At 56.7% G+C, this 24,193-nt stretch overlaps 1 protein-coding gene across 4 annotated transcripts; it reads right to left on the bottom strand.

Moving 5' to 3' along the window:
* Positions 1–319: 319 nt before the first annotated feature.
* On the bottom strand, positions 320–24,180 carry CHD5 (chromodomain helicase DNA binding protein 5). Of its 4 annotated transcripts, none has more exons than XM_042031945.1 (42): positions 24,076–24,180; positions 22,853–22,983; positions 19,923–20,102; positions 19,355–19,473; positions 18,612–18,850; positions 18,129–18,253; positions 16,880–17,003; positions 15,314–15,480; positions 15,012–15,233; positions 14,292–14,501; positions 13,993–14,204; positions 12,891–13,022; positions 12,258–12,366; positions 11,769–11,960; positions 11,483–11,683; positions 10,972–11,109; positions 10,444–10,565; positions 10,085–10,258; positions 9,258–9,399; positions 8,927–9,058; positions 8,323–8,440; positions 7,750–7,874; positions 7,160–7,391; positions 6,957–7,082; positions 6,651–6,823; positions 6,319–6,493; positions 5,818–5,910; positions 5,333–5,421; positions 5,012–5,145; positions 4,653–4,797; positions 4,311–4,470; positions 4,106–4,185; positions 3,862–3,988; positions 3,440–3,547; positions 2,986–3,123; positions 2,628–2,736; positions 2,315–2,447; positions 1,927–2,122; positions 1,585–1,745; positions 1,380–1,494; positions 1,219–1,269; positions 320–973 (listed from the first exon to the last, which is right to left on the bottom strand). In XM_042031945.1, exons 1-41 carry the CDS (start codon positions 24,137–24,139, stop codon positions 1,262–1,264), a joined length of 5,880 nt encoding a protein of 1,959 aa, XP_041887879.1. In that variant the 5' UTR covers positions 24,140–24,180; the 3' UTR covers positions 320–973; positions 1,219–1,261. The 4 variants fall into 4 exon arrangements, with proteins under 4 accessions (XP_041887879.1, XP_041887880.1, XP_041887881.1 ...); XM_042031946.1 differs by having other exon boundaries at positions 320–970; XM_042031947.1 differs by having other exon boundaries at positions 22,853–22,980; positions 24,076–24,174.
* Between the last annotated feature and the right edge of the window lie 13 nt (positions 24,181–24,193).

Below are 24,193 nucleotides of genomic sequence, written 5' to 3'. Positions count from 1 at the left end.
TACACAGATCTACACATGCTATAGATGAAGAGGTACACACATGTATGGGGGTGACAGACGTATGCACGTGTATGTGCACTCATGCAGAGATTACAGTATCTGTGCAGATACACACAACATTCTCATGTCTGTGTCCGTGTGTGCGTGGACACGTGTGTGGACACGCACACATCTGCGTACGTGTGTGTGTAGACATCTGTGTCTGTGGACACGTCTGTGTGTGTGTGGACACGTGTGCAGGACAACAGGGGTACCAAGACCGTGGCCAGGCCCCACCAAGGCCTCCGCACCATCCCTTCCCCTGCCAGACTCCACTGCATCCTTCCCAAAGGATTTATTAAAACACAGAACAGAAACCGGGACGCACAGAGCACGAAGCGGATGCAGGGGCGTTGCTTACAGCTGCCGGTGTCACCACGCTCGAGGTATCCCCATCCCAGTTCCAGCTGTCCCCTCTGTCCCACCCACATCCCCTCCATCTGCCTGCCCCAAGCCCGGCACATGTGGACCCCCAGCCACACCACAGCAGTGCCCGGGATTCCAGCGGGGCAGCAGCAGGCGTGGGCTTGCTCCAACACCACGAGGATGCAGAGACAGCCCTTAGGGGGAAGCTGGGGAGCACAGCCGGCTGGGACATGGCAGCAGTGGCTTCCCCTCACCCCCAAACGTGCCAACACAACCAGACAAACACCGCAACTCCAGCCCTCCCTCCCTCCCTCCCCTCCACCCACCTTGCCCAAACTCTTCAAGTCTTCAATAAGAAAGTGCAAAAAATGTACACGGACACAAAACCCCGGCCCCACCGCTCCCACGGGGGACGCAGCAGGCGAAGCACACTTGAAGCGGGAGCGGGACAGCCCGGCAGCGCCGGCGGCAGCTTGTCTTCCACGCAGGCAACACTGGCACAATTTCCCCACCGACCTCTGGCAACAGCGGCTCATGGCCAGGGACAGGGGACTGTCCCCCCGGGCTGCTGGGAGAAGAGGGGAGGGCTACCCATCAGCCAAATCTGGACCCTCCCCACATGCCAACCCCTCGGGCACCTGGGAAGGGCTGCAGGAAGGATCTGCTCCCACCTCCACTGCAGCTGCTTGAGTCAGAGGCCACAGCCAGACACTGGCACTGGAGGGGCAGTGCAAAATGGAGCCTCCAATTTACCCCCCACCCCTTCACGTTCCCCAGCAAATGGAGCACAGAGAGCGGGAAGCACAGCCTTACCTCGGCTAGGAGTGGGAGCTGCAGGGGAAAATCGTGGGAACTGCTAAATATCTGTGGTGACAGAGGAAACACCTTGCTCACTACTGTCCTTTGGCAGCACTTCTGGACAGCCCAAATCCACCCTCTGAATTTCTCTGCCCAAGAGTAAAACCCCAACCTACCAGTCACATAGGGTCCCAGAGGCATCTGGCTGTAGTTGACAATCCCACCTGGCCCAGGACCACGGAAATTTGGCCCAAAGTTGTTGTTGAAGATCTGGGAGGAGCCAAAGGAGCCCTGGGGAGGCAAGGAGGGAGAAAAGACATGGACCTGCAGCCCTGACCTGACCATGACCATCACAGTGAGGGGCTCTGTGCCCCCACAGACCTGGGCAGCTGGATCCCCTCCACGGGTGGCCAGGCGGCTGAGGATGCTCCGCTCTGACATCTGCAGCCGGGCGGCCACGGGCGGGATGCGGGATAGCATAGAGGGCAAGCGTGTCACATCAGCCTTCATGTCACTCAGCAGCTCCTCGAGCTGGTTCAGCACTGCAAGTAAAGCAGGAGGTACTTGGGGGGACGTCTGCCAGACCCAGCAAGCTGAGAGGAGCAGGCAGCTCCTGGCTGAGGGAACACAAAATGAGGACACCTCCAGGCCAGGCTCCCCAGGTCAGGGTGGGGAACCCTTCCTAGCCTCAGGGCAGACTCCCCCAGCCCTGCAGGCACGCACCCTTGTGCAGGACAGCGTTGGCAGGCTTGTTCCCAGCCAGGGACTCTTTGGAGAGGTGCTGGTGGCTCTCGGCAAGGCACTCCACTTCTGCCAGCCGCGCGTTGAGCGCCATGGCCGGGTGACTGGGGTCTTGGGTCATGTTGAGGTACGCCGCCCTCCGCAGCTGCTCCTCGATCACCAGGGCCTGCTCCAGCAACTGGGAGGTGCAGGAAGGGAAGGACTCAGGACCAGACCCCGCCCCACTATAAACCAATAAACCACGGAGCCCCTCACAAAGTCCACTCCCCACTTCACTCACAGAAGGCGCTAGCAAACCCTCTCCAGGCTTCGGGGCACCGCTCTGGTCCTCCCACCAGTAAGGACTCACCAGCCCTCACCTGCCACTCACCTTGAACCGCCGGGCAAGGAACTTGTTCTTCATCTCGAGGTAGTTCCCCTTGTGTATCTCCGACTTGAAGGGCTCATTGAGGATCACGTAGCGTGGGTCATTCTGGATGTCCTGCCAGCGGGCATAGCCGTGACTGGTGTGGGGGAAGTGTCAAGGGCAGAACCAGCCAGCCAACAGCCTGCCCACCACCCCACAGTGACACCATGGCCCCAAGCCCCCTCCCTGCTCATTACTGCAGCGCCAGCCCAGCTCCCACACCCCAGAGAGGCCTCTCTCGCTTCACTGCCTCCTGCTCTGCCGGGTCAAAGGGTACGTGACAATTCCTGCCAACAGCCAGTAGTCGTGTCGGCGGTGCCAGATGTCATAGATCTTGCCAGAGGACATGGCAGCCCTCTCCTCGTTCTGCCACAGCGTGTGCAGCTCTGTGGAAGCAGAAGCAGAAGGGAGACAGCCTGATCAGGCAGCCGGGCTGCGGGTCAACGCACAGCATGCGGGCAGGGCGAGCGATGGAACCTCCCAGGGCCACAGGCACAGCGCAGACCCAGCTCTGCTGCTGCCAGCAAAGCACCAGCCCATCCATGGCCCATGATAAGGGTCACATTCCTTGGACAGGTTCAGAGCCTCTGCAGCAGCTTTGCAGGAGAGGCCAACACCTCATCTCTCACTCTTACCTGTGAAGCCACCGTCGGCAATGTTGAACATGAATCTGAAGTTCATGTTTCTGTCATCCTTCTTTCCTTCCTCCACTTCCTCTTTGTCACCATTTTGCTGGGCATCACTTTGCTCCTTCTCCTCCTCCTTGCCATCCTCTGCTTGGCAAACACAAGGAATTGGCCCTGTCTAACTGTGCTCCACCGCCAGACACACTGGTGCCACCCCTGCCCCATCAACAGCCAGTCACTGCTGCAAAAGCCACCAACCCCTCCCAGCAGGTCCCATTGTTAGCACAGGCAGGGCCCACCCCAAGAGGGTCTTGTTCCCACTCACGGCTCCTGAGCACAAGCGCTGCTGCTGCTGATGGCATCACTGCCACCATCCTGTGGGCACACTCTGTCACTGTGCCAGGCACCAGCCTCATTCCCGGAATTCTTCCCACTCTTCTCTCTCCAAAGCCTCATGCCTCACCTGGTTTGACTTCTTTATCCTCCCCCTTCCCTGGGCTGCTGCTCAACTCCGCCTTCTCCAAAGGCTTCTCTTGCTCTTGAATCCCCTCGTCAGCAGGAGGGAACAGGCCTACAAGAAATGCTTGACATGGAAAATGCTCTGCAGGGAACAACCTACTTATCCAGACAGACTTTCCCTTTTAGGGTAAAGTAACTGTATTGTTTGTATGTCCAAGGTGCTAAAAAACTTCAAACAGAACATTCTTCTGCATTTTATCAAATAAATGTATATAGTTTTCACTCTTCCTTGAGACATCTGGAGAAACGAATGCCCCCCAAGATCACCATTTCATGCAATTTACAACCTGTTTTTTCAAGAATTTCTGTAGGACTTTGTGACATTCAGGTTTCCCATAGCGACACAGAGAAGAGCCACAGCCTCACCTTTCACCAGGGGCTCAGAAGAAGGCTCAGCCTTTTCACAATCCTCTTGCTTCTCTTCCCTTGGCCTCTCCTTGCTGTCACAGCTCTCCGAGTGCTCTTCGCTCTCCACCTCGGCACTTGCAGGCACCTAAATGCCAAGCACCCATTCCAGATCAGCAGCCCTCCCTTCCCTAGGGAGCACCCCAAGTTCCCAGGCAGACCAGGGGAAGCTTCCTGGAGGAGATGCTGAACAAAGCCACCTCACCTGGCTGTCAATCACCTTTCTGGGCTTCTGCTCCACCGGGTCCTTTTCCTCATGGAACCCCAGTTGTGCTTCTATTTTGTCTGTAGGAAGAGCAAAGCCAAGAAGTTGTTGAACAGGGCCTGATGGGCCAAGCACCTGCAAAACCTTCTAGTGTCTTCATCCAGCTCCCTCCCAAGCCAGACCCCAGCCACAACCCCCTGGATACCTGCAAGGGCCCCTGGTCCCGTGTGTGTGTGTGCTGGGCTGGCCGGGACAGGCGTGTTGGGATCTGAAGACACAACCTCACTGGATCTCTTGCTCTCCGGGCCCTCAAGAACCAGGTCTGGGGTGCTGTACTTCCCATTGACATGCTCGAACTCCTGGACCTGGGCCAGACACACATCATCAGGTCAAACAGAGCAGGGACATTCCCAGCTGCTGCCATGGAGTGGGCATGTCCAGGCTGCTCATCCAGAGTGACCAAGTGGCAGGACTGCTGCACCCACCCAACTGGGAAAAGTCTCCAGAACATTCCTGAAATGGCCCATTCATAATCTTACTCACCCACCTTCTTCCTTACTAGTGACATGACCCCGATGCGAGTCAGCACGTGCTGGCGCGACAGCCCTTCCCGGGGAACGCCGTCCGCAAAGGTTTCGGCACCGTCTGCCCCGGGCTCACACAAGTGTCTCATGAAGAGAGAGACGTACGCCCTGCCAGGGAAGCCAGACCTCAGTCCTGGCCCACGGCCTCCCTGCTCAACCCAGCACGCCCATGGTCCCTGTCACCCATGGGTGAGGGAAGTCTCACACCCCGGAAGAGAACAAGAGACGCCATCTCGATGAAACAGACACTGCCTCCTCAAGAAGAGCCCACAGTGAAGGGGTGCAGGCTCCCCACCCTGCCTGCCTGCCAGGACCTCCATACCTGAACTCCTTCTCACTCTTCCCTCGCAGATCCCGGACCAGCCAGTGGGAGTTGAAGGCATCCTGGGGCGGCATTCCCCAGCGCATGATGGCATTCAGGAACGCCTTGCGCTGCCGGGCGTTGAAGCCCAGAACCTGCAGGAAGCGAAGGTTATCACTGGGATCACAGAGTGGCCTCAGCAGCAAGTGGCATCCTGGAGCCTCACAGCTGTGACAGGCATTGCTGGACCAGGACTAACATCCCAGTGATTCAGCACAGATGGATCCCAAGCAACCCGGACAGCACAGCATTGGCCATGCTCTGGCTGAGGCTGGGGCTCACCTCGATGTTCCCCCCAACTCTTGCCAGCAAAGGAGGGAGAGGTTTGTCTCTGTCAGTCTTCAGCTGTCTCCGGGATTGTCTTCTGCCACCTACAGCCAAGCAGCCTCAGTGATGGAAGGGCCAGGCAGCAAGGAAAGACACCTCATGTGCCCCAGGCTTCCTGCCCTCCCTCCCGATGGGAGCAGAACCTGCCAGAGCCACCTGCCCAGGCTGCAGGGTCCCTTCCAGCCACTCCCTAGGCGAGGACACTCCTCTGCCCTTCCCAGGCAGGGGGGGAACCATGCCTGGTCCTCGTGGCAGACCAGACCACAGTCCTGCAGAGGCCAAGGAAGAAGCTGGCTGCCTTCCCTGCCCTGGAAAGCTCCTCACCTGATAGAAAGCAGGGACACAGTCCCCTCAACAGAGGCCCTGGGCACACCAGTCCCTCTAACCCAGACATTCCTGATGCTTCCAAATCCCAGGGAGTATCAAACACATCAACTCACTCTGGCCTTCTGGCCTCTCTTCAAAGTCTTCGTCCTCATCCTCAGAGCCAATGGAATACTCTGACTGGTTGTCAGAGAGCTCGTCCTGCCACTCTGCAGAGCACAAGGGAGGCCAGGTTAGAAGACCCTGCCTGGGAGGGATGTGCTAGACAGGTCAGAGCCTGCTTGTGGGTATGACACGCATTCACTGCCAGGCAGCAGGAGAGGGGGACAGAGCAACAGGAAATCATGTCCTCAGGTTTTACAGAATTAGCATTCTGTTATGCAGCAAAAACCCAATTTGAAGTATTTTACCCACAGACATCTCTTTCCTAGATTCTTCCAGCAAAACCAGAGTTTACAGACCAACAAAGGAAAAGAAAAAATCTTTGAAAATTTCTACATTGGAAAGTTTAGGAATCTGGGAAGTACAGATCCAGGCAATCTACCAGCTGCAGAGAGACACCAAGTGACAGCTCTGTCCCATGAGCCTAGCCAGGAGCTGAGCATCTGTGGCCATACCTTGGTCCTCCTGTGATGTGTCATTGTAGTTGACCTGCTTGCGGATTCTCTTCCCTTTCCCCAGGTTCCTGGCCAGATCTTCCTGCTGCTGCTCGTAGTGGTGCCGCAGCAGCTTCTCCCAGTAGTCAGGGTCCACATTCTCCTCTTGCTTGATGATCTCACGTTCCACCTCCTCCTGCAGAGCCAGAGACAAGGGGCTCGAGCAGTCACAGAGAGAGAGCAGGGAGGGTCCTGCCCCGTGCCGAGCGCTCGCAGGGACAGGAGAGGCAGCAGAGGGAACACGGAGGGATGTACAAAGGGGTGATTGTAAGACGTGATACTGATCACATTACCACACCGTCCTCTTCTCTCACAACATACTGAGCCACTTTAAAGGAGCTGAGATACTCATTCATGTTCTGCAGCTCCGTGTCGTCAGTCGCATCCTGGTTTCGGTCCAAAAGCTTAGAGATGGCAGCATCATCGTAGTGGATCACACTGCTGTCATCCACATCCTTATTGTCACCTGGAGACCAAAGCGAGGGGAATGGCAGCGCAGATCAGGGTGCTGGACAGTCCACTCCTGAGCCAGGCAAGCTCAGGTGAGGTGAGGGGACAGGGAGGGGGACGAGTCATTCCAGCAAGGAAGAGTTACACACCTGGTGGGGTGCCACCATGCTTTTTTTTCATGCCAGGAGTTGCTGCACCCCCTTTTGTTGAGAGCGTGTCCGAGAAAGGGGTAACAGCATCTGGCACGGCAATCCGCTGTCCCTGAGACACCATGCCTGTGGCACAGGGAGAGGAGAGTGAGCCCCAGCAGATCAGAGAGGGCCCTGCCTCACACAGAGCATTCCCACCTCACCCTCCACATCATCCTTGAAGAGTTCTTCTGTCCCAAACTTGAGGATGTCGTCCAACTCTTGCTTGGTCATGGAGCCCGACTTGGAGCCGAGCCCCGGGCGGACCACCAGGTGGGTGAGCATCATCTTCCTTTTGGCCACCTGGGTGATGCGCTCCTCCACAGAGGCCCTGGTCACGAAGCGGTAAATCATCACCTTCTTGTTCTGCCCGATGCGGTGAGCTCTGCTGAACGCCTGTGGGCAGAGGATGGAGCTGGCGAGGGTGGCACCGGGCCAGCTGGACAAGAGGGCCATGCTTCTCACCCTCCAAGCTGCATGAGGGGCACCCATTTGAGGACAAGTATGAGGAAGAAGTGAGAATGTCACAGGGAGAGCCAGTTTGATGTGTCAGGTCTCCCCTAGACTGCAGAGTGGCTGGGGTGAGGCCACAGGGTGCAGGAAGGGGGCTGCTGAGCAGAAACACCCACAAACACAGCAGAAAGTGTCAGCAGCTCTCCAGAGAAGATACTGAAATCCCAGTAAGGGTGTGCAAAGAGAGGGCAGAGCCAGAGAGGTACTTACTACACAGGAAGGAAAAGGGAAAGTCAGAAACCTGGATGTCATTGTGGGGATTCCAGTCAGAATCATAAATAATGACAGTGTCGGCCGTAGCAAGGTTTATGCCCAGACCACCGGCGCGGGTGGAGAGGAGGAAGCAGAACTGCTGAGCCCCAGGAGCTGAGAACGACAAACCCAGAGGTGGGAACAGGTGAGATAGAAAGGAGCACGGCTCACAGAGAGGAGCAGCACCGTTTTGGAGGGACAGAATGGCACTCGAAGCTGACAAGCAGGAGGCAGGGGTGGCAAGGAGTGAAAACACATCGCTCCCTGGGAACCAAGCACTGCAGAACCCAGCTGCAGAGCAAAGGGGAAGCTCTGTCATCTGCTGAAGTCTTGAAGGGAAAGGCAGGAGCCCCTCCAGCTGAACAGCTGCTGGCACACTCAGGGTTCCTTGTGGGAACCAACTCAAGGGCTTAACAGCACAATACGAGCAGCCCCCACTGTGCCCAGGAAGCCAAACCTGTGAGTGTTCCACAAGCTCTGGCCACTGGCAGACAACCTGCTGCTGGCCACACACTGCCATCCCCCCCATGCCCACCCCTCAGAAAGGCAGGAAGGCAAGTACCATTGAACCTGTCGATGGCCTCCTGGCGCAGGCCGCCGGTGATGCCCCCATCGATCCGCTCGTACTTGTAGCCTTCATACTCCAGGAAATCCTCCAGCAAATCCAGCATCTTTGTCATCTACAGGACAAGGCAACCTCGGCATGAGAGGGTCTGCATGGCCAAACCCCCCTGTCTCCCCTGGGGACCTGCCCTGCCCTGGCATGGTCCTTGCCTGCAGCCACGGTGGTGGTGGCACAGCATGGTCAGCAAAGCAAGCACAGCCAACAGGCAGCTGCCAGAGGAGCAACACTGGCATCTCGTCTTCTACAGGCAACTCTGCCAGCAGGAAGGAATCGTGTCTGACTGTCCCTCCCCAAAGAGAAGCCTCGTGACTGTTGTCTCCTTTCTATCCCCAGCTAACAGAGCTCTTAAACACGACAGGCATTCCCTCAGGAGTGAGCTGGGACACGGCCCTTCCACCGTTACTGCCATGGCTGCCTGGGGGAGAAGCTGCCACCAGCTATTCCACCTATCTCTCTCTGTTCCCAGCACAAATTTCCCATACATAATTTTTAAAAATTCCTTAAAAAAAATGTATTTATTATTCTCTCTCCCTGCTCTCACCTGCGAGAAGATCAGAACTCTGTGACCCCCATCCCGTAACTTCTTCAGCATCTTTTGGAGCAGCATCAGTTTCCCAGAAGATTTGACCAAAGAATTCCCGTCATAAGATCCATTGGGCAGCACCGGGGCCTCCTGTGAAGGCAGCGTGGTCAGTGCCCACAAGGACAACCCATGTTAACCTCATGGAGAACTTACTTGCATTTCCAAAACAAAGCCCTTGTATGAAACCGCTCTCACGGAAACCCACAGCATTAATCAAAGCAGGGTCATGGAAGCAGCCACCACCCAACAGCCTGAGACATGTCCCAGGGTGCAAAGGCAGGGGACGTACCACAGCTGCCACAGGGAACAGGTATGGGTGATTGCAGCACTTCTTCAGGTCCATCATGATGTTGAGCAGTGAGACCTGGTTCCCACCACCTTTCGAATTCAGGGCTTCGAAGTTCCTCGTCAGTATGAATTTGTAGTACTTCCTGCAGGAGAGGGGATGGGACAGACACCGTGCCAGCTGGGGCAGGTGTGGGACTGGCACAAACAGGAGGGCACTGAATTAAACCCCCCTAGCGTCACTGGAGATGCAAAAGGGACATTTGGAGGGTTTTAAAAGCAATTCAGCACCCAGGGCTATGTGCTCTGGGGGAATCACAGCCCTAACAGTGGGATGGAGTGGGGGGCACAGCACCTCCACCACGCACCTCTGCTGGGTGCCAGCCAAGCCCTCCTGCCCACCACACTGGGAAGAAGCGACAGGCCCTTCCTGCAGGTGCCCTGAGCTGCAGGAGATGCCGCTGAAGCTGAACAGGTCAGCCTGGCACAACCAGAGCTGGGGCAGCAGCGACGCTCCAGGCTGACCCAGGCACACGAGCAGCACAGGCCATGTCCTGGTGCCGGGAAAGGGAGAAGGGGGTTCAGCCCCAGTGTTTTCTCCGTGCCCCCAGAACCAGCAGAGCCACACTGCCAGCCTGCAATGTCCCCAGGACTGCACAGAGCCCTGTTTAACCACGTGGAACACACTCCTTGGTGAGACACAAAGCACTCCCACTCTTCCTGCAGCAGGCCCCAAGCCAGCAGGGTGCCTCTGACCCCTCAATCCCCACTAACACCTCACCATGTCAGGGGAAGCCAGACACCCCTGGGGAATGCACTGGAATCACTCACTTCTGCATCTGGCTCAGCTCCACTCGCACGATCAGCTCCGTCTTGGCTGGCATGTTCTTGAACACATCGGCCTTGAGCCGCCGCAGCATGTGGGGACCCAGCAGGTCATGGAGCTTTTTGATCTGGTCCTCCTTTGAGATGTCTGCAAACTCCTCCAGGAACCCCTCCAGGTTGCTGTGGAAGCAGCCAGACCCCCATGGCGCTGAGCGACAGGGGCACGTGAGAGCGAAGGGATCTGCTGCTTTATGACTTAAAAACCAGGGCAGAGCTCTCGAGGCACATGAGGAGATAATGCTCATGTGCCTGCACCAAAGCCAGAGCGAGGAGCCACCCCGATGGCCCAGGTAAGTGCAACTTACTTAAACCTCTCTGGAGTCAGGAAATTGAGCAGGTGGAAGAGCTCTTCCAAGTTGTTCTGGAGCGGAGTCCCTGTGAGAAGCAGCTTGTAATCGATCTTGTAGCTATTCAGTACTCTAAAGAACTGGAAAAGAAATGAATTTGGGTGACAAGGACTGCAAGGAACCAACGTGTCACTGTGGAACTCTGCAGGCTGCACATGGAGACTCAGCAGTGACCCCCACGCTGGGCATGCAGGACAGGGTACAGCATGTCCTGCTCCCAGCCACTCCCACTGAGCACAGGCAGCAATCCTGGGTGTCCCTGGGTCACACCACTTGCCTCCTCCTGCACCAGGGACAGTGTGAATGTCCCAGGGGCTGGAAGCTGCATTGAGCCTCAGGTAAAGGGGAGAGGAAGGAGAGGGATCAATTCCCTTCCACAACAGCCTGTCCAAGGACTGTCTGCCTCTCCTGCTGCTGAAGGGCTTGTGATGCCAGAGAATGTTAAAGAGAGAAAAAAAAAATCACTCACAAATGCCTGCCACCTACTTTGGACTGGTTGTTCTTCAGCCTGTGTGCTTCATCCACCACCAGACAGGCCCACTCTATGGAGCCCAGCACAGCCTGGTCAATGGTGATCAGCTCATACGACGTGAGCAAGACATGGAACTTGATCTGGGCTTCCTTCTGGAGGAGCAGAGGGAGAGAAAAGCTGGGATAAGAGAGCAGGGAACAGGACAGCCTCCACCTTCACTGCTGCTGCACATGACCCAAGGTGAGAGGGGCTGCACTGTCTGGCACAGAGCCCACAGCAGGGCCAAGTCATGCCAGCAGAACACCCAAACACAAGAACCAAGCAGGAGACTACAGAAATTAGAAAGCTCTGGCAGAAATCTGTAAAGCTCATCACAAATCTCATGCATTTGTAAACAATGCCAGCTTCCCTCCGTGGGACACAGCTGAGCAGGGACCTAACCAGCCTCCCTCTCCAGGTCAAATTCTCCTCTCCCCTTCTTACTGACCGGTAAAGCAATGGGGCAGGCACAGACTCAGCTCCCACCTTCATCCGGAAGACCTTCTTCCCACTCCGTATGGCGTTGTCTTCAAAAGAAAACTCATTTTCCCGGATCACCGACCGGCTCTCCTTGTCCCCCGTGTAGGTCACGACGTAGAAATCAGGTGCCCACATCTCAAACTCACGCTCCCAGTTGATGATGGTGGAGAGGGGGGCACTGACTAGGTATGGCCCTTTCGAGTGGCCCTGCTCAGGGAGACAGAGCCCAGGCTGCTCTCCCCGTGCCCAGCAGCTCTCAGCCACCTCGGGGACTGCTGGGCGCTCCACTCACCTCCTTGTACAGGGAGTACAAGAACACAATGGTCTGCACCGTCTTCCCCAGCCCCATCTCATCAGCCAGGATTGTATCTGTCCCTTGTGCCCAGGAGAACCTCAGCCAGTTCAGCCCTTCCAGCTGGTAAGGGTGCAGCGTGCCTCCTGTGGCATCAATGTACCACGGCTGCTTGTCAAACTTCACCGTAGGCTGAAAGGAGAGCCACGGCACAGAGCACTGAGAACCACCTGCCCCTCCTTCCCCTGCACCCAAGCACATCCTTCTTTAGCTTTGTAACATCCAACAGCTCCAAAGGAGACACAGACACGGTCCCTGGCACAGCCCAGCCCCACGGGCTCCTCACAGTAACTCCACCCCAGAATTTTCAGTGAAAACAAACTGGGTCCCCAAAGGAACCAGAGGAGGAAAACATCACAGGACAACAGCAGACAGCCCACCCTCCCTCTGGGGTCCCACGCTGCCATGCTGTCCCCACCACTCACTCACATCCACAAGAGGTGTTTCTGGAGGCTTTTCCAGCTTCTCCTCTTTCAGCTTTTTCCCTTTCTTGTTCAGCTTCTTCAGAGGGCGTGTGTCCTCCCCCAGCATCAGCTCCCTGGGACAGCCAGCACACGTCAGGGAGGGCAGGAGGTGACTGTTCTCTCAGCTCCGAGCCGAGGGACAGAAACACCTCCCACACTCCACTGCCCCTCTCCCCACAGGAGCTCTTCTGGCCCATTTAGCACAGGCATTCACAGGGCATTGAATTTCCCCTCCCAACAGTCCACACAACAGTCTCCAGAATGAAGAACAGCAAACTCAGAGTACTGTGGTTTTCCCCCAAAGCAGACAGGCAGCAGGGCCATGGAGACCATGAATGTCACAGCAGTGCACACACAAGGGAAGGGGAGCACAGGCTGGAAAAGAGCAGGTGGGATTGCCCAGCAGCCCTGAAATGGCACATCAGGAGGGCCAGCCTTCCTCAGTGCTGGGCCACTGCTCTTTGAAGAGAAGTCGCTGCAAGCAGTGCCAGTGTGCTCAAAAAGGGGGGCACCTCTGTGTCCCCCTTGTCCCAAACACCCACTCAGGCTGCCCTGGCTCTGCCCGGCTCCCCCAGCTCCACTGCCCATGGGCTCATACCTGTGGTTCCAGTAGAGGAGTTTGAGGTTCTCGTAGTAGGGGATGTCTATGTCATCGATCTCCCAGGTGCACTGGTCATAGGGCAGGTCCTTCCACTTGATCAGGTAATGGATGTCTCCCTTTTTATCAAAGCTGTAACGCAGGGCACAGAAAGCTGATCAGTGAATGCCACACCGGCTCCCAGGAGCAGCTCACCATGACCTGCTTCCACAGAGCTGGATGCTTCATCCTCTGCTTTCACCTACAGGCCAGGACATCCAAGCTGAGGTAGAAAACATGAAGTATCGACACTTCCAGCAGAAATGCCTATTCATCTGTGAGTGTGTCAAACCATTAAGCTTTACAGGCTGCTTTTCCATTCCACTGGACAAACCTCATTTCCCTGTTTCACCAGGCCTGGATGGATACCAGTGCTTCCCCTCTCGCCTGCAGCATTCACCGCTCTAGGAAGTTCTGCTTACACTACAATCAGAATAAACCCACTTCCAAGTCTGACTATGTGCCTACAGGGAAACCTGCTGCCTTGTTAGTGGACAAGCTAAAGCTCACACGAAAATCAGACAGGCAGCTTTAGTTCTTTCCTGCCATGCAGCCTTCAAGCAGAGCTGCTGCTACTGCTTGATACTTCAAGCAAGCTGCCACTTGAAATGAAGAAATTCAAAAAAACATGTCTCCAGCCACTCGATGCACAGCCCATCTGCGCAGCACATTTCATTCACAGGGAATTTCTTCCACAGCAAAGAAACGTCAGTGTAAAGGTTCTGTAAGGGAGTTGGCCACATGCTCCAACTCTTCCCCTCAGCACCGTTCCCATCAGCATCAGAATTTACAGAATAATTAGGCTCTAACGGGACCCAAACAGTATGACTGGGAAGAGTGGAACAACACTGTGCATCTACCTTTGGGAAAATTGGCTATAACTCTATTTTTAATGTGCAACATAGCAGAAATGAAAACAAGGCAGCATGGATCCCCTTCCAGCCTCAGCTTCGCCCCTGGAGCAAACCTCCAAGGCAACAGAGACCTCAGCACAAGCCAGAGGCTGAAATTCCACCAGCCCAAGGTTTTGGCCCTGCAGAAGGCTGGCTCACAGGCTCCTCACCTGTGGTTCAGGATGCGGTGGATCATCATCCACTCAGGCTTGATGCCATAGCGGTAGAACCGCTCCTCCATCTTGGCATACTGGGGGTCCTTGTTCTTCCGCTTCTCCCTCTGGCTGTCCTCGTCCCCAGAGCCGTAGTCGAAGGCTGGTGGCTCATCCATGTCATTCTTCCGTTGGTAGTTGCGGTACATCACAGTGTGGTACAGCTCCAGCTGCAGCAGGAGGGAGCCACGCTCAGCCCGTGGGCGGTGGGGCAGAGGGCCAGGCAGGGGCTCTACACCGATGCCACGTGGGCTCACCTGCAGCTCCTTGACCCAGGAGCAGTGCCAGTAGGAGAGGCCTGCCCACTTCACAAAGAACTCGCGCTCCGGGATCCCCTCCAGCACCTTGGGCGGGGGCAGAGCCAGCTCCGGGTCCGCGGCGGGCAGCACAGGTGGGAGCGGGGCGGCCGGTGGCTCCTTCCAGGCCCAGTGCAGGATGCGTTGGACTTTGCCCTTCAAGGGAGGGCACTGGGGATACAGAAGCAAACAGGCAAGAGTACCGAGTTTAAGGTGAGACCCTGTCAGGGGCCAGGGGAGCTAGAGCAGGGAACTGGGGGGCAGAAGGGGCCCCTCAATGCCGAGTAGACGGCAGCCAGCACACGGTGCCCGAGAAGTGTCTGTGACACTTCTGCATCCCCCATGGGGACAGGTCTTGCCACCAGGCAGAAAAGGCCCCTCTCCTTAGGCCACATATCAAACAAGGCTTGAGGTCCCATCAGGAACCAGGCCAGGAAGCTGCCAGCCAGCAATACCCACAGGGAGACCACAGTGGCAGCAGAGCCTACCAGAGACACCCTGGGACCTCAGGCACAAGCGCCTGTCAGCGACACTCCTCAGGGAGGGGTTTGGAACAGAGGGCAGGAGGCCAACCCTGGGGCAAGGCTGTGAGGGGCAGCAGCAGCCACAAGAGCCACTGGCAGGCCAGGCAGGTGTGGGAGCAGGGACAGAGCAAGGAATGGGAATGCTAGTAACACTCACTGTACAGCGTGGGCAGAGCCATTCACCGTTTGGGATCTCTGGCAGCGGCGGGTTCAGGCAGTGGAGGTGGTAGGAGGATGGGCAGGTGTCACAGCACAGCAGCTCCCCTCCGTCCTTACAGACCCGGCAGAACTCCATGTGGTCATCCTCCTCCTCCTCGCCACCATCCTCTTCCTCCTCCTCCTCCTCCTCCTTTGGCTCCCACTGGATGCCCTCCTTCTCCTGGAGAAGCACAGCCAGTGTAACACCGAGAGTTTCCACCAGCAGGCCACCCACTCCCACGGGGCCCCGACCCCACTCACACAGTGGGGGCAGCTCCACTTGCCCTCAGGGGCCTTCTCCAGCTCGGGGTCCAGGCAGACCAGGTGGTAGGCACGGGGGCAGGTGTCGCACAGGATGATCTCCCCGCCCTGCTGGCACACCTCACAGTAGTCCTGGTGGTCCGTCTCGTACCCGTCTCCCTCTTCGCCTGCAAGCAAGGGACAGGTGACAGTCAGAGGGGTGGCAGAGCAGCCGGCTCTCCCGGAGGGAATGCGACACTTGCTCCTCTACCATACAGTTAAGGAAATAAGGACAGCGTTTCACCTCAGACCCCTCCTGTTAATTCCCACTACCTCTCTGTCCCTCAGCACCACAGTTCACCTTTGCACACAGCATCATCTCACCTCTGTCTCTCTTTCTCTCTCCACACTGTATCATCCTTTGGTTCCTTCAGGCTCTCAATGGAGAATGCCAGAACCTGGAGAGGTTGCAAGGGAGGCCGGTCAGAGAAACCTCCCCAGGCACCAGCACCAGCTGCAAACGCACCATGCAAGGGTGACACGGCCAAGGACAGGACTCCTCTCCTGGGACTACTCTGCTCTTCCTCGGGGCTCCTGGCACAGAGGCAGGAGCACTCTCAACACAGCATGGATGGGACAAGGAGGAGAGGAGCAAAGCCTTGCAAGTGCCGGAATGGCTCATCTCAATTCCCAGCTCTGCCACAAACTCCTGGCACGGAACTCCGACCTTCCACTCCTCCAGCACGCAGCAGGAGCTGCCTACCTCCAGCACCAGGGCCCTCACAAGGGCAACAAGCCACAAGCAGTGCCCTTCACACACAAGACATGGGGCCAGCCAGCCAGCCAACCCAGCCTCGCTGACCAATGGGGAGGCTGGCCAGTGTCACACCCTAGCTCTCAACCCCAGCCCAGAAGCCACCCTTCCATTTCTTGGAAGCAAAAATCCATCAGAAAAGCTAGGAAGCCAAAGGATGCGCCTGGATCTGAAACATCTCATCCCAAACGAGGACACAAGACAGAAAGGCAACGTGCTCAGCACAGGGGGCTGCTCTCCAGAGCAGCACGAGGACAGAGGTGCCATGGTACAGCATCCACCCAAGAAGGGATGAAGGGACACGCACACAAATGTGGTCACACAGCCGCTGGCAGATCCTGACAGATCCTTTCCACCATGGTTCACATGCCTCCCTGTCCCTGCATCACTACCACAGCTCTGCCACCTGCCTCTGCCTGACTGCACACCTCACCCAGACAAAACATTCCCATCTTCACACGGTCTCACCCACAGCCTGCCCTGCTCTGCTGGGAGCTTGCCACAAGCCACAGCTCTCCAGGGGCTGTTCCTCAGAAAATCACTTCCCTGGAAACCCCACAAATTCTGAAACTTCCTTGCAGGCACAAGCGCACCAGCAGCAGGGCCTGGACACCAAGAGAGCACCTCACACGCCACTCACACAGACAGGCACAGGCACATCCTGTCCCACCGAGCCAGTGCCAGACACAGCCCGGAGCTGCACGGGCCAGGGAAGCACCATCTGAACAGGCAAATCCAAAGAGAATAGGAACAGAGTACAAAGGATGGCCTACTCCTCTTTTTCTTTTTCCTCTTCTTCCCTCTCTTCCCCAGGCCAGCCGAGCACTCAGAGCGCATGGAAGAGCTGTTGATGCTGGCGCTGTCAAAGTCAGATTCTTCCCGTTCCTCCTCTTCGCTCTGCAGAGGGAAAAAGCAAAGCACACCCAGTCCAAGTGCTGGCATCCCAGCTGTCATTCCACTGCTGGGACTGTGTTCTCCTGGATAGGAACAACCCTATACTCCCACCCAGTGCATCCAAAGGCCCCTTTTTCCAGTACTTGGCAGAACTCTGCTCCCTCTCTCTCTCTCTCGACACCCATTTCAGCTATGCCAGCCCTCCTGCGTCCATGCGTGCAGGCCTTCATACTTGGCATTCCCAAAACGTGAAAGGAGTCAAACAGGCCCAGCATTCCATGGAGTCAAAACAAAATAATACATCTGAATTCTTATTCAGGAGACTCAAGCATGCAAATTCCCAGCCTGCACACTCCTAACCAGGTGCTCAGGCTCCAGCTGCAGGAGGCAGCCCGAGCTCTTTGTGACTCTCTGGAAGGTGAATGTGTGGATCTAGAGCACGGGATGAATTTTTTGTGATACATGATTGAAAACCCGCAGCAACGAGTGGCTCCTGCACTTCAGCCTTCAACGCAGAGAGGCGCTTGCAAACAGGTTGTGTTATGGGAACTAGAGCAGGAGCTGCAACACAGTGAACTAAGGGGGTTTGACCAATATTATCAACACCTAGAAGAGCCCCACCCCCAGCCACTAGTTATCTAAGGAAATTATTCTTTAAAATGCTGTTAATTCCTTGAAACATGCCCCATACTGGTGCGTTGAGAAGAGCTCGGTGCGTTCTGGCTGGGCAGCTCCAGCATCCCGGGCGATGCCACGGGACTCCAGCTGCCCATGGGCAGGCCCTGCTAATGCAATTAGAACATCCCAGAATTCTCTGTGATGTACGGTTCAGCTGCAGTGCAAGCCCTGAAGAATTCCTTTGCAAATGAAATCTGAAATGATGGCATTACCACCCGCACTGCTGAAAGTAAACAGGGTCATGTGATTGTAGCAAAAATTGTGGCCAGACACGAGTCTCACAAATCTGAGCCTGGACATGGCTGCAAGTGAACGTGCTGATCAGGGCCTGGTGCCCCACAGAGGGGCACGAATGAGGCTGTGACACCCCCGACACAGGGTGGCTGTGCCATCCCCAACAAGGGCTTATCCCAGCACTTCCTTCCCAGACCCAAAGCCCCGCAAACTTACAGAGGAGCCCTTTTTCCTTTTGCTGGGGATTCCTCCAAATCGGAATTTCAAGCCTGCCATCTTTTTCCCCTTCCCTTTTTTCTTCCCATCTTTGGAGCCCTTGATTTTCTTCCGCACACCTGGACCTGGACAAATTGAAAACTTGCTTGGTACTCTACAAACAATCGCCACCCAAATCACCCCCCAGCACAGCGAAACCGCAACTTCCCAAGGCAGAACATGGCACAAAGGGAGATCCCTCCCTTTCCCACTACTGCTCAGCTGAATTAATTGCCACAAACTGCCAAACATCCAGCAAACCCAGAGGCTCAATCTGCCATGGTTCATGAACCACATGCCTCTCAAGGACCTCTGCAAGGACAATGGGAGCTGCAGACACCCCTCTGGCACCCCCTTTCCCCCTAGTTTGCTAAAGTTTGCTCTGCTGGCAAAGCAACAGCCGCACATCGCTGGCAAGAGCAGCCCCCCAAAAGTGGCACCCACCCTTCCCCTCCTTGGTCTTGGCCTTCCTGACGACGGTGGGCAGGGCAGAGTGCTGGGGGCTGGCGGGGAGCGCCGGGGCGATGGTGACAGTCTCCACAGCTGCAGCCACAGCTGCCGCAGCTGCCGCCGCCGAGCTGCCCTTGAAGGGGTTGTTGGCACTGAACTCTCGCCACTTGGCACCGAGCACCGTCATCATCTTGGACATGGGGATCTTGGGGTTCTTCTTGGCAATCAGAGGCCTGCAGGGCAGGGGAGAGGGAGAACCACGTGTTAACAGCAGCGTTGTGTTGTGTGTCTGCTCCTGCCCTCCCTTGCTGGTGCTTCAGCCCAAGAGACGTGGCAGCAGTGCCTCCCAGCAGCAGTTTCATGGGGAGGCAGCAGAAACCAGAGCTTCCTTAAGCAAACATATGCAAGGGGGGGCACACCTAAACCTCCTCAGAGACCGCCCTTCCCTGAAATACCTGCTGTGCCCTGAAAGGCTCATGGTACAAGCAGAAATTCATTAACACTCTGTTTTTCTCATCAAACTTTTCAAATAAGCACACACAAAATATTGGGCTTTGAAGAGCAGGAGAGACAAATGCTTCAGCTGTTTCCAGTTAATCCTGCAAGTAAATGGAGTTCTGAGGACTGAGCTGGGAGGAAGAAGCAACAAGGAGCTGGCGATGCAGAATTGACTTCACAACTTCATCTCCTGACTGAGCAATGCCCAAACCTCAACCACCAGGTCCACAGTCCCCTACCTGAGGAACTGGCTGAAAGCCTTGTAATTCGTCAGAGTATGATAATCCTCTTCTGAGAAAACGTAATCTACGTCATCGAGGCCCCATTCCTCCATGAGCTGGGCTGAGCTCTTGGGCTCCTGGAGATTCAGAGAGTCATCATTAACGCAAACAGCCACGGCTCTGCAGATGAGCAGCACAAGGCTGGGTCTCTCACGTGTTCCATATCTCCCTAGTCAGTGATATGCAGGGATTTGTTTCTGGGATTTATGAAACACCACATGCAAGTGCTTAACAAACTAATGCTTCATGCAGTCCCAAGAAACAAATTAACGTGGCACCATGCAAATGCTCCCCACCATGTAGCACTATACAAGGCCTTGGCAGGTTTCACAGCTCCAAGAGACTCAATTTCTCCCTGCACATGAGATAAGCACCAAGGAAACACAACTTCTCCTCTCCCAGTCATTCACCTGCAATCTCATCCTTGCCAAACCTAGGGCAAGCTTCTCATGAAACTCCCAATTCCTCTTGTCCAAGCCTGGCTTTAGGCACTAGCACCAGCTCAGAGTAAAGGAGTAATTTGTACCTTTAGACTTCCATCCTCATTGTCATCCTCCTCTTCATCCTTCTTCTTCCGTTTTGGCTTTTTCTCCTTCTTGTCTTTCAGTTTTTTCTTCTTCTTTTTGTTGGGAGAATAGTCACTCCCTTCACTTTCTGATTTCTCCACGATCTCCTCTTCATTTTCTGACATTTCATCATTGCTCCCCTAAAACAGGAAGGGGCAGTGAAGAACAAGCCTGCCCCCACTTCGCTCTCCTCCCACAAACCCTCCCTGCCACATGAAACCTCCCATCTCCAGCAGATGGATGCACTCTGCTTCCCGACAATCAGAAAGGAGCAGGCTCCGATGGCTATACTGTGCTGGAAGAGCCGGGACTGCTCAGGGGGTATTTCTGTTTATTTCTGGGAGAGATCATGACCACAACACTGACGGTAACAGAATTACCATCCCAGGGAACGTGGCCGCCTGCTGGGCAGCGCACTCAGGTGACTTCCCGGGCTGCCAACACACATGGCCAGGGCATGTCCAGCCTCTCACCAACCAGCACCCCCAAGTCCTTTCAGCCGGTCTGCTCTCGATCTGCTCATCCCCAGCCGGGATTGATACCGGGGGTTGCCGCGATCCAGGTGCAGCACCTGCACTTGGTTTTGTTGAACCGCATGAGGTTCCCCTCCTCGCGCTTGTCCAGGTCCCTCTAGATGCCATCCCGTCCCTCGGGAATACCGAGAAGCACGCGGGCTCGGCGGGAGGGACCGACCCCCGCCAGCACAGCGGACAGCGCCCGGTCCCGCCAGCCCTTCCCGGGCCCGATCCCGGTTCCCCCCGCCCCTCCTGCCCCCGGCCCCTCCTGCCCGGAGCCACCGCCCCGGCCCCGGGCGCTGATCCCCAGGGCTGCCGGGGCTCGGCGGCCATCGCGGCCGGCCGGTCCCTCCCGGCTCGGAGCAGCCCGCGCCTCTCCTTCAGCGGGGTTAGGAACAGCTGGAATTGGGCACAGGATAATTGGTTTCCATGGGAACTGCTGCAGTACAGGTTGAATCTCCCTCTCCGCTGCCTTCCCTGCCAAGGACCTTCATCTGCCTGCGCTGAGGTTCCAACCACAGCCCGGCTGTTCCGCGCGGATTTTTTTCCGGGGGGTTGCAGCACCGATTCCTGCGGCGCCGCGAGCTCCACTGCGGCTGGAGCCGGCTAATTCCCGCGGCAGTGCGGCGTGGCACCGCTCCTGCCCCGCGCCCCCATAGCGCCCGGCGACTGCAGCGGGCACAGGCACTGGCCTCACACCAAGGCTTGCACGTCACTCCCACCCGCCTCTAGCAGGGGGAAGGCTCATCTGCCCCCAAAACTCTTGAGAAGTTCAGGAAAAGGAAGCCCCATTCAAGGTCCTCTATCTTTTACCCTCTGACCCCAAGGGCAGCCTAGGTGCTGCTTCGTGCCAACAGCTCCAGCACCAGCTTCTCCCTGGATTTGACAGATGAGGGGACAATCGGCCACAGGTGGAACCGAGGTTGGTTAGAGCTGCCCACACAAGGCATTAATTAATAAACAGGAGTGCTCTCAGCCTGTTATTTCCTCCCCACCCCCAGCGCAGCAGCAGCCAAGCTCAGCACAAGCTGCACACACAGCTGCAGGGCTCAGGCAGGTCAGCAGTGACAGCAAAGGGGCAGAGGTGAAAACACCTTGGAGTTGTGTTTTATTTTTATTTTCCCCCTCTCAGAAAACAGTAAAGGGAAAAAACTGTGCCTAACGATGGGAGAAGTAGAGGGAGCAGAGAGCCCCAGCCAGCTTTGTGTGGTAGCTGCAGAAAGAGAACATCATCATGGCCACGATGGAAACAAGCTTCCTCAGGGCCACGACTTCTGCAAGAGACAGTGCAGGATGGAATCACCTGCCTTTAAACCAGCAGTTCATCACACTCCTACCCATACCACATGCACTTCAATGTGATACCTCATCCAGCAGATCTGTTTACAGCTCTCTTGGGGAGATCAGCAACACCCAGCCCCGCCTTGGCAAGAGGAGGGCATGCCCCGTTGTGCTGGATGAGCGACTTCTCCCCAGCCACAGCAGGGGAAGTAGGGGGCTGAGGAACCGTCACTACTCGCCCTTTCTTCCCAGCAGCCTGTCTGCATTTAGGCAGGAAAAGGGCCAGCACACAAGATGTCTGCTCCTGTCCTCACATCCAGCACTGTCTGGGCATAGGACAGTGAGAGGCAGAGCCCGTGTGGCACAACACGGCTCTGGGAGCAGTGCCAGTCAGCCTTCTCCACCCAGCAGCACACCTCCAGTGCAGCCTCAGGGCCTGACCCTCGAGGACACAAATCCTCACCTTTGTTTTCCTACAGAAGGCCCAAGAGTCCTTCCACGTGCCAAGCCCTGGAGGCCCCTGGACTATCTCACTTGCAAACACCTGGAATGAGTGTGGCCAATACCAGTATCCACAGAAACCTCCAAGCTCTGCCCCAATCCTGTCCCAGCGTCGTGGTTTGCATCTCCTTCCTTGGGAACATGAGCCCCAGATGCTGTGTTGGTGCAGCACACGTCAGCAAGATTTACTGCTGTTCACTGGATGCTGAACTGTGGTATGGGCAGGAGGAACTCAACACAAGGGGCTGGACAGTACCGCTGCAGGTACCAATGTACTCATGAGAGCCGAGCTGCTCCTGTGGGGCAGGTGCCTGCATCACTGCCAGGAGGCATGGAGGTCCCTTTTCTCCCCAGCTGTTCCCCAGAGACCACTGCCACCCCCGAGCAGTTAAGCTGGGCAAGAGGCACCATGCCCTGGTGCTGGGTCATCTCCCAGGGCTGGGAGAGTACCTGCACAGTGAGGGAAAACCCTGATAATGACCCTTCTTTCCATCCACAGAGACCCAAGAGGTGCTTGCCAGCAGCACTCTGAGCTGCTGCCTCTGCCCCACAGCTGAGGAGCCCCAGCCCAGTGTGAGAAAATGCAGTGTTACCTCCTTCTTCCTCCTCTTGATTTTGGCAGCCTTGCCATCTTTCAGCTTCTTGGATTTCTTCTTTTTCGGTACGACAACTTGGTCTTCTGTAAAAAAGTCATCCAATCCTTCCAGCACCCCATCATCTTCTTCTGGGGACAAAAGGGACAGCTCACGTGGGCAGACTGCACAGGCACAGAACACTGTGCTCACCATCAGAGGAACACACCTGAGCAGCAGCTTCAGGCCACGAGACACGGAGCTCTGTGGCCTCTCCTGCAGACCCTCACGCTGGCAGCTGCCCTGCTGGTGCCCCTCGAGGGTCCTGCCCAGCAGCACCAGCCCCAGCTCTTCCCATGCCCAGATCCTCCTGCCACTCACAGCCAGCACGGAGGTGTGGTCAGCCTACACTGCGCGCTTGGGAGATGGGCACGGGCACACCCCGTGTGCTGCTGCTCCTGCTAACCTGGGCCTGCAGACACTGGGGGAGCACTCGGCTTTTACCTTTCCGATCCCCAGGCAGAGCTCACAAAAACGCAGTGAGTGGAGGAGAGGAAGGATCCATGTGGAAAATGGGTGCCAGGGTGCCACAGCTCCCAGGTTGTTCTGGGCTGCTCACACCAGCTCAGGGACCCGGCCCTGGGCAGAGGCACTGATGCTAGCACACACCTCCCCTTCCTGTCATTATCTCCCCAAACCCGGTGCATCCCAGCAGCCCAGCCAGTCTCCACACGGCTTTGGGCCTGTGTCTTTATTTTTAATTTCTGAGCTCATACAGCACCACCTCGGAGCCGTCAGGACATATCGCTCACTCGACTTTTGTGAGACCCTGGCACAGGCTGTCCAGAGAAGCTGTGGATGCTCCATCCCTGGAAGTGTTCAAGACCAGGCTGGCTGGGGCTTGAAGCAACCTGCTCTAGGGAAGGGTGTCCCTGCCCATTGCAGTGGGGTGGAACTGGATGGTCTTTAAGATCCCTCCCAACCAAAATCACCCTGTGATTCCATGATTCTCTGACTCTCTCTGTGCTGGTTTAGGTCTGGCAGGGCGGGCATCGCTGCATCAAGCCCAGCCCGGGGGACCAGCCCGCCCCCAGGCACCGCTCGGGGGGAAAAAACCACCTACTGGGGAGGACCCGGCACAGCCCCCGCTGGTCCGGGGAGCGCGGATCGCCCGTGGCACGGCCGGACCGAGCCGGGCAGCGATGCCACTGCCCCGCCCGTGCCTCCCGCCCGCCGCCGCCTACCCGACACGTCCTCCTCGTTGTCCGCGTCGTCCAGCAGCTCCCGGGCGGCCGCCGGGCCCCGCATGCCGGGCGGGGCAGCGCCCGCCCCGGGCCGAGCGCCGGGGCCGAGCCGGGCGCG

The sequence above is a fragment of the Corvus kubaryi genome, unplaced genomic scaffold (assembly GCF_017639235.1).
Source record: "Corvus kubaryi isolate FWS band 111438036 unplaced genomic scaffold, C.kubaryi_AGA036_p1.0 37352, whole genome shotgun sequence".
NCBI lineage: Eukaryota > Metazoa > Chordata > Aves > Passeriformes > Corvidae > Corvus > Corvus kubaryi.
The sequence above is the reverse complement of the archived record's forward strand: the minus strand, read 5'-3'. Positions and strand labels throughout refer to the sequence as shown.